Here is a 10362-nt window from a genome sequence, read left to right as displayed (position 1 = left end):
TCCCACACTGGCTCGCTTTGCTACCGTTGTCACGCTGCCTATTCATTGCTCTTTTGGCAGCGGCGCGGAGGGCTGAGAGGGGAGACTCTTCCCATGTGCACTTTGCAATCCGCCGCCACTGCCTTGGCCCTGGTCTCCCAACACTTTCATGAGCCCCGACTGGAATCCCTGCTGTCTATTCACCGGCTACGCTTTGCAGACCAGGGGAGATGAAAAGAGCTGTCCGAGCTCGTCCGACAATAAAGGGGGGACAGGTCCCTTGTTTCCCCATCATCCTCCTTAACTTCTAGCGCCCCTTTTCCCAGCACCTTTCGTCTTGGGTTCGGCCTCGCGGGGTTACCTCTCCGACCCCATCAGCTGTCTGTGTCTGTCCATCTGTGTGTGTGTGTGTGTGTGTGTGTGTCTGTGTGTGTGTGTGTTGTGTGTGTATGTGTGTGTCTGTGCTGTGTGTAAGAGAGATGCTGTGTCTCCGTCACCGAGAGACCGATTGGCTCCCCTCAGAGATGCGCTTTGTGTTTTTCCAAGACCGTGGAACAGCCAAATAAAAAAAGTCACGTCACCGGGGCACCCTCACTCACCGCCACCCGTCAGCGGCATCATCATCGTCATGGCGGCGATGCTATTCAGCAAGGCCCCCGGCGGCACTCACTTGCATACCTAAGGAGTGAGCGTCTTTAGAGTTTCTGTATTGGCCCGTGAGTGAACTACAGCAGACAGGAACAGATGGGGATGGAAAGACCCACCCACATGGACCGAGAGAGAGAGAACAGAGAAGTCGTTTGTGTTGCTGTGTTGGGGGACAACTGAATACACACATGTTTTTTTATTTGGTTTTTTGAACGGACACACACTTGCCTTGATGATGTACAGACACACACATACACACACAAACACACACACGCACAGGACATAGTCTCATACATAGTCTCATCCTTATTTACACCCCACACAACCACATCTACATGCACATAAATAGACAGAACCACACACACACACATACAACACACGCATACACACACACACACACACACACACACACACACACACACCTGCACACATGCATACACACATAACAAAAACACACCCACACTGTGAATTTTATCTTTCTTAATACTAAGCCTCAGCTGTGTTTGAGAAAAGCAAAAGAGCAATTACAAAAATGTTTCAAAGGGGGCCTATTGTGGCCTATCTCTATTGTGCCAGACAGTGAACCCGTAATGACACAAGCGCTGAGAACATTATTACCAGCAGCTGTTTGGACCTTCTCCTCCACTCCAGTCCTGCACACACGCCAATCACACGCGAACTCAGTAAAACAAGGCGTGCCCCGAGGAAAATCAACAAAGTGTTTATGAGTCTATTAATACTATTGCATTCTTTATCTCTGCTGAGTTTCACTGGAGGCTTGTACACAAAATTTGCTAATGAGACTCCCAGAAGAGGTCTGCAAAATATTAAAATATGAAAATATGAAAATATGTACAGTACGTATATGCATACATGAATATGTACACACACACACACACACACACACACACACACACATACATTTACATCAGGGATGTGTCATATCGTATCGTCCATGATATACTGGTAGAAGTCCCTGTGATGAGCATTTGTCCTCCCCTAATATTATTGATATAGTTGAGGACATGTTTACATAAGCTCCACAATGTGGGCTGCTCACATGTAGAGCAAAAACACACACACAGACAAAAGGAAAGCCATTAACAACCTAAATTCAGTGCGTGCGCACAAACATACACATACTCACAACCTCACACACACACACACACACACACACACACACACACACACACACACACACACACACACACACACACACACACACACACACACACAGTTCCTCCACAAAAGCACCACCCGCAGTACTAGAATCTAGTTTCACTTGCAGAAGCTCATTCTCCCTGAGCTGGCACAACTGGATATTACGGAATTGCCTCCAGCAACCCTTCTATTGGAGAGAAAAAAAGTACCCTTCTGATTCAGAATGCTAAAAATATACATATGGGCATGAGGGGGGAAGAATCAGCTCCAGAGCTGAAGGCGAAGTTGTTAGATCTTTGGCAGATACCAAAGCAAGGCCGGGCCAGTCCCGGTGAGGGTCTGGCCCAAATCTGGCGCAGGCCTGATGTAGGTCTACCAGACCTATTCATAAGTCAGGGCCTCTCTTCTTGGTACGTCTTACTCAAAATTCAAACCCTTCCCTTTCAGACCATACATTTTTAATTATGTCAGTCCTCAGGAACCATCATAGAACCATTTGTCCACTGAGGAATTTGTGAATGTGTGATGGTGATGAAGTGCACGTTATTTGAATAACAAATGCAACACAGTCATGCCATCACAACCTCATTGTTTGAGTGAGAGGCGAGAGGGAGAGACTTGAAGAGACCTACCGATATCCTCGATGGAGAAGAAGAACACATCACTCGTGGCGTTATCTCCATCTCTTAGAACGTAGCATATATGCATGTCATCAATGTCAGCTGAGGGAGAAGAGAAAAACAAATCAGTATTCTATTCCACTTCCTATTCCCCTATCCCATACTAAATCAGACGTACACTGACATTTATTTATTTTTTACTGTAATAACAGAGACATGTCTGTAAGGTACACATAGTTCATGCCTACCCTGAGCCATAATGCCAATGTTAGCCTTACTTTTAAAGCATTTTAAAGACCCAGTAAAATGTTATTTTCCTTTGTTTTTTTTTTTTTTAAACAAAGTCACCAAGTAAATAAACACATGGAAAGCCTGGCGATGCTTTCAGCCATTTCAGACATCAACATGTCAACTCAGCTGACCCACTTCCAGCTTGGCCAATTTGCAGATGCCTCAACAGTTCAGAGAACGCAGACTTCCAAAACCTACAGGATGCCTCACTGTCATCAGTTCACTGCTAGCTCATTTAACACTACAAGTCAAAGACATGTAAAAAAAAGAAATATGAGGCACACATAACATTAATTGCTGTGCCAACAATGGGGTACAAAGTCTCACACGCACATAAAAAAAAACGAACGACTGAACATCAGCATATCTGTCGAGCCGCTCTCTCATTGAACGCGGCTGAGGCGTTTACGTGCTTCTAAAAGGTCTGTTCTCTGGGCAAGCGTGAAGTTTACGGCTGCCGCTACCACCACCACCACCACCACCACCGCTGCTGCGGCTGCTGCTGCGGCTGCTGCTGCCTCGCATCTTCAATATTTGATGTCAAAACACTCCTCCCTTCAAAGACGGCCAGCTCATAAAAATGTAACCCCACCATCTCCCAAATGCCCACGAGGGAGACATTTTATTTACTGGATGCTTTGCCCTTACACTCCTTCTGCACGACTCCTCTGAAATATTGAACAGGCGTCGGAGGTGAGGGTGAGGGTGAGGGTTGGATGGTGGGGGTTGGGGGGATATGCTAGGGCAGAGAAGAGCAGTGAGGGTAAATCGATGGTGCTTTCTGCTCCGGGCTCTCTGACTACGCAGGTGCTTGGGCTGCACACGGATACAGGCCCCTCAGGACCAGAGAGGCACGCTTCACTGTCTCATAAAGAACACACAGCCACAGAATTGGCTACTCTCGCTACAGTCTCCTTTTGCCTGCTGAGTTTTGACTTGTGTTGTGTCGTTTCAGGTCAAATCACTAAGTTCCTGCTACATGAAATCTAATTTGCACAGAAATATACGCTATCCTGATGTTTTGAAATACCACATGTAAGACAGGTATAGACAATATGAAAGATAAATCGATATAATGCATTCCTTCGTGCAATAACACTTCTTGAGGCTGAAGTGAGGTTTGCCATTGTTTGCTAAAGTGCTTATCTGACCAGTTGTTGGTCAGATAACAACATGTCAATGCTGTGTGCTGGCCTGACATACCCTAGAGCTATACCAAAGAACACTTCTAACTTTCACTACCACTATGGTGCAGAACTGTTCAAATGTGTGTTAAACATTTATATCAAGTCTCCACCTCCCACCCTTAATTTGAGTTTTATTCAGTCACTTTTTCCCCTCAGGATTTAGGTTACTGTTACTGTATGTCTAAGGTATTATGGTTAAGGTTAATAACAAACATGTGGCTGATGACTGATGTGATGTGACTTTATTATTATTTTATTATTATTATTATTATTATTATTTTATTTTGTATTATATTTTTTTATTATTATACTTTTTATTATACTTTTTAATAATTTATTTTATGTATTTTTTTATTGTGTGTGTGTGTTAACATGCACAGGACGGTGCTGTTGTGACAGTCAAATTTCCTTCGGGATGAATAAAGAATTTCTTATCTTAATATAAACAGCTTCAGAGAACCTTTTTACAACAACAACAGCTAGCTCAATGGACCTTTTGTTATTTTTAACCTGCAGCAAGCCAATGCTATTTACAAAACATAATTTACCCCTGTACATACAGTATATGACCAATGAGTCAGTAAACAAAAAGGATTTGTTAGGAGCAGTAAGGTTTACTGAAACTCTATATCTCAGAGGAACGTGTTAAAACCCCTTCAAAGTCTCTACCTGGGGAGCCATATGTAATTCAATACGTGTGCTGTCTGATACACTAAGTATGCTGTCATGACACACCTTGTTAAAATGCGAGAGTACAAACCCTTTTGTGATACAGACAAGCGTGGTGTGAACTGCATCCCATGTGGTGATTGGGAAAAAACAGACATCTCTTTCAGGAATAATAAAGAGTCTGTAGCCAAGTAAAATATGTCTACTGCCAGCAGTGAACCTGCACTGTTAAATTGGTTGGGATAATGTGAAACAACATACTTGACAGTTATACTTTCTGTAATGAATGTTGCAAACAATACTTTTTCTTTCTTACCTTGTGTGAAAGTGGTGACTGTGACGTTGCCTTTGCCCAGGTTGATGAGGTAGCCATGCTCTGGGCCCACCGTGATCCTAAAGGTGACGGCCACTTGCGGACTGTCCCTGTCCTCTGCTTTCAGGGCTTTGCTTGTGATGAGGAACCCCAGGTGACCGGTGGACAGAATCCTGAGGGTTGCGCCTCCTTTGTTGACCATGATCTGCGGAACACCATTGTCCACAGAGAGAATGGAGATTTTCATGGTTTGGGGTCTGCGCGTCTCAAACACTGTGTCGGGGAAGACGTAGAAGTCTGTGTGAGTCCCGTCGGTCACGGTGAAGGAGAAAGAGTCTACGGACGACTCGGTGCCGTCGTGCTTGTAGCTAATCATGTTTTCGTTCAGGTCCTGCTTGGTGAAAGAGGTGACCGGGTGGCTGTTGTTGAAGAGCAGCTTGCCGTGGACCGGCACCTGGGTGATGGTGAACTTCAGCCGTTGGTCCACCGTGTCCCGGTCCTCCACTGTCAGTTCGAACGGAGTGATGAGCTTGTTCTCTCCCTCGCTGACCACCAGCCCGTGCACGGTCACCACCGGTTTCTTGTTGTCCACATCTGAGATGGACACCCTGAAGGTGCGGAACACCGGGTTGTACCCGTCGGTCACCTCGAACTCAAAGCTGTCCATTTTGACCTCGTCGTCAGCCGTGTGGATGTAGTAGATCTTATTCCCGGCCAGCTGCAGCTGTGTAAAGGAACTTATGGGCATACCAGGGGTGTCCGTACACTCCAGATGCCCCCTCATGGGCGCGCGGGTGATGGTGAAGACCAGGTGCTCGTCGGGGCTGTTCAGGTCATGGGTGCTCAGCAGATCAGTGGTCAGGGTGACCCTACCCCCTTCCTTCAGGGAAACACCCTTACTGACAACATCAGGGAAGACCATGTCTATACTGCCGACTGTGACATAAAAGTATCTGTCTATCAAGGGATTGATGCCATCTGTGACATCGAATTTAATCAGATCGCGAATCCCTTCTTGCCCATTGTGTATGTAAACAATGAAGTCTTGGTCTACTTCATTTTGGGTGAAATTCATCCCTATTGTGATGTTCTCTAAATAACCGAATGGGGTCCGCCTTTGTAAAAATCCCTGGTTCGGTCCATAGCGAATGATGTATGTCAGCGTGCTATCCTCCGAGTCTAAGTCAGTGGCTTTTAAAACTCTGTTGGTGACTACTTTGACATCCCCTATCTCTATCTCGAGGCCGTCGTTAATGGCCATCCTTGGCGTTTCATCATCAACGGGAATAATCATGATCAGGACCTCTTTCTCCACTGTGAATTTACCATCAGTGAGAATGACAGTGAAACTGTCCTCTGTGGTCTCTGAATCATCGTGCTCATAGACAATACTAGAGGCTTCTCTGATCTGGTCAAGGGTGAAATTGCTAATTGGAACGGTGCCAGAGGTCAACTGGTTTAGGAGAACGCCATGTTTTGGGGGTTTGGTGATTATAAATGTCAGTTCATCAGAAGGGACATCTGCATCTGCTGCGTTCAAAATTGGGGTGTCTATGACAATGTTCATGCCCTCCATCACTACAAACTCCCTCATGTATATCTCAGGCTTCTCGTCATTGGAGGGGATAATCCTAATAGGGAAGAAATGCTTCTCAGAGTAATTAATGCCATCGGAGCATCTGAAAGTGAACCTGTCTTCCACAGGTTCGACGCCCTTGTGAATGCTCTGCACATAATAAATTTGGTTTTGCCTAATGTCCTTCATGGTAAATGCACTGATGGCTGTGCCTGACCTAGACTTCTCCGAGCCCGGGGCTGGGGATATGTTTTCTATGTAGCCTGACGATGGCTGAACAATGATCGTGCAAAGGAGGTCATCATTGGGTGTGTCTACGTCATCTGCGCTAATGTGCAGGATCTCTATGACATTTTTCTCTCCCTCTACTACACTGAACAGGGGCCCTACAAACACCTCAGGAGCCTGGCTATCCAGGGGTAATATGGTGACCTGAACTCTGACTCCAGTAACCTTGTTGCCCCCGACGGTCCACTCATCTGACATGTCTGTGAGGGTCAGATTAAAGAAGTCCTCCTTGGTGGTGAGACCGATCTCTCCCCCGGTGTGGGCGTACACCACAAAGCCGCTGATGATGTCAGCTTGGGTGAACCTCCCAGCGGACACCCCATTCACAAGAATCTCCCCGAACACGGGAGGGTCCTCCACGATGAAGGTCAGCCGGAGGTCATCTGTATCCTCGTCCTTGCCCTGAATGACGCTTGTCGTAATTTCCGTGGCCCCGTTCTCCAACACATCAATGTGTGAGCCTATGGTGCCAGCTGGGAGACTGATGGTGGGTTTCTCATCATCAACCGGCTTCACAGTGACCCTGATAGTAATTGTGACAACGTGGACTCCATCACTAACATCTATTTGGAAATAATCACTGGTTGATTCATCTCCATTGTGGACATATGTAATTTTCCCCTCTGAAATGTCCCTCAGGTTAAACGCATCACCTTTGGTCAGGTCAGTGAATGTATACTGGACTACACCGTGAAGTGGAGGCTGAATGACTGTGAATGAAATCTGACTGCTGTCAGTGTCTTGGTCCTCGGTGTCCAGTTCCTCTCTTGTAATGACATGTGTGCTGCCCTCCAACACAGTGAAACCAGAGTTAGTTATCTGGGGTGGCTTGTTGTCGACAGGCTGAAGATAAATGTTGAAGGATCCGGTGACGCTATTTCCAGCTGTGTCTTCCACAGTGAACGCAAACTGCACCACGTGGGCTATGATACCCAGTTCCACATCAGGTGGCTTGTAGGCTATCTTGTGGTGATTGATTTGCGCCTGGGTGAATTCTGTGACCTGCATGCCTGGACTTTCAGTCAAAACGATTGACCCAAACACAAGGGGGTTGTTTGCATCTGTGTCAGTGGGTGGCTGCGTAATGGTATATTTCAGGTCGCGATCCTCAGAGTCCAGGTCTGTGTAACGCAGGAACTTCTTGCGAAAGTATGTGAGCTGGTACTCGTGCACGGTCATCTGCAGTGTGGTGCCCGGGTAAAGTTCGGGAGGGATGTCATCGATGGGAAGAATCTTGATTATGAACGAGCTTTCCCCTGATTGATTGGGGGGGTCGTTGTCATCCTGGACGCGGAACACAAACTGGTCCATGACAGGCCCGGTGATGTGAGGCCCTACGTGCCTGTAGAAGAGCTTGCCATCGGTGATGTCCACCTGGAGCCACTCTGTCACTGACTTCTCGTACATCTCGTCCTCAGCATCGAACCGCCATGTAGACGGATCCTCTGGGGCCTCTGATTGCCGCAGTAGCACCTCTCCTATTGTGGAGAATGGGGGCTGGATTATGAACTTAATAGTGGAGTCCTCTGAATCTATATCAGCCGCACTGAGCGTCAGGGGTGAAATTGGAATCATCTGATTTTTGAACAGGACCAGGCCTGTGTTGGCATTGATGATCGGTGGCTCGTCGTCCATTGGCACCACGGTGATGGGGAAGAGGAATTCCACTTCGTGCTTGCCATCGGTCATCCGAAAAATTATGTTGTCACTGTAGGTGTCACTGCCATCGTGCTGGTAGATGACCACACCATTATCCAGGTCAGCTGGCGTGAAAAATTTCCTCCGTGACCCCAAAACTGTCAGATGCCCATGTCTGAGCCCATCAATCACACTGACCCTCACATTGTCCAGGTTGTCTTCATCACTAATCTCTAAATTGTGTGAGCTGGACAGCGGCCTAGATTGTCCCTCATACAGCAGCTGTCCAGTATTTCGGGTCACGACAGGGGCCAGAGTGTTCATTGGCTTGACAACAATCATGAAGGCAAAGGGGTCCGACACAGCACCCTCAGTGTCCACAACCTCAAACTCGATTTGGAAAATTCGCTCACTGTCTGAATCCACAGCAGGGGGCTTATAGGCTATTTTCAGCTCCTTCAAGTCCCTCTGATAGAAAGAGGTGATGGGCAAATTCCTATCATCTGTGCTCACAATGTAGCCCTCTTCAAAAGACAGTGGGGACGTGATATTAAATATTAAATCATCTGGACTGGATTCTATGTCCTCCGCAGCCAGCATATCAGGAGTAATGGCAGTCATTACAAACTGGTCCACCTCCATCATCATCATAGCCACAAAACTGGGCTTTGGGGCAGTGTTCTCCTCCCCTTCTCGTATGCGCACCATAATTTGGAAAAACTCTTGGTTTAATATGTTGCCCTCTTTGTCTTGTAACTCTACAAACATAGGAATATAATCTCTGTTGGGGGAACGATGGGCAAACGTGTGCTGATAACGAATGTTGAGTCTGAGAAATTCATCACAGTCCACCATCTTTCCCAGTTTTCCCTCGTCAATAAGTTTGCCATATCTGGGCAATGCACTTCCGCTGGCAAGTGATGCGACTTTGCACTGATATGCATTTCTGTCATAAGTAAATTCCAATATTTTCTTATCAATGGGATTACTTGCTCCTAAGAGCCTTTCAACAGTGAGGGGCATATTTCTAGTCAATACTTCCAACTGCGTAAAGATTACCTCAACCTCCATCATAAACGGTATAATGACTGTATCAGTTTGGGTGTCATAGCGGAGTTGTAGCCTCACCCTGTCCTTTGCCGGGCTCCTGGAGCCGAAGTGCAAGTACTTCACATCGTTGGGACCGAATTCACACGGAAACTTTTTCGGGGAGAGCAGCCCCGGTCTCTGTGACAACGGGTCATTATCCAACACGGTTATGCTACATTTGTCTCCGGGCTGAACTTGGGTAACCAAATCGTTGATGGGATCAACAAAAATGGATCTCCCGAAAGGCACGCGTATTCCATTGTTTGCAACCAATATAGCATCCTCTGAGAGGTCCGTTCTCAAACCATATGATAATCCCAAAGTGTCAAAGACCTGTGCCGATGCATAACCTGTCAAAGTCAATGCACTCACAAGTAAGTGGAAGAGAACAGCGACTGTAGGAATCCCGTGCCGCTGCAGGGAGATATTCAAAGCCATTTGTGCAGAGAACCCAAAGCGAGGATCCACTGCACTTGTAACATAAAATACGAAAACAAACTAGGCTACTTTACGCAATAAAAGTTACAAACGAATAAAATTAGGGTGGGAAATTCTTAGACGCGTATCCGTACTGAGGTACACCATTCTCTCCAATCGGCTGTACTGGGTTAAACTTCATACATTTGGAAAGCTGGAGTGAGGAAATCACGCCCTCTGTGCTCCGCGATTGGATGATATTTACGGTGGAATGCGTATGTTAAGACTTAAATGGACCTGAGTCATGTCACTCCAAGTAAACGCGAGCGACAGCTACAGTTTGGTCCAGTCTGAATAAATTTGTGTCAGACAGGATGGGGTGAGTGAATGCGCTCACACGCTCACAATTATGTTTGTCTTTTCCGAACTATTTTCTGTAATATAACGCTGCGAGTTTGCAGTAGGTTATCGTCATATGTCATTATT

General features: G+C 46.4%; 1 protein-coding gene across 1 annotated transcript in view; it reads right to left on the bottom strand.

Annotated features, from left to right (window-relative positions):
- frem2b (FRAS1 related extracellular matrix 2b) overlaps positions 1–10029 on the bottom strand; it is an 80400-nt gene extending 70371 nt beyond the window's left edge. Inside the window, exons 1-2 of the mRNA XM_048264915.1 lie at positions 4872–10029; positions 2421–2510 (exon numbers count right to left, since the gene is read on the bottom strand). Of these exons, the coding sequence (XP_048120872.1) occupies positions 2421–2510; positions 4872–9897 (5116 nt within the window). The 5' untranslated portion in view covers positions 9898–10029. The remainder of the gene's footprint in view (positions 1–2420; positions 2511–4871) is intronic.
- Between the last annotated feature and the right edge of the window lie 333 nt (positions 10030–10362).

This window comes from Alosa alosa, chromosome 15 (genome assembly GCF_017589495.1).
Source record: "Alosa alosa isolate M-15738 ecotype Scorff River chromosome 15, AALO_Geno_1.1, whole genome shotgun sequence".
Classification (NCBI taxonomy): domain Eukaryota; kingdom Metazoa; phylum Chordata; class Actinopteri; order Clupeiformes; family Clupeidae; genus Alosa; species Alosa alosa.
The sequence above is the reverse complement of the archived record's forward strand: the minus strand, read 5'-3'. Positions and strand labels throughout refer to the sequence as shown.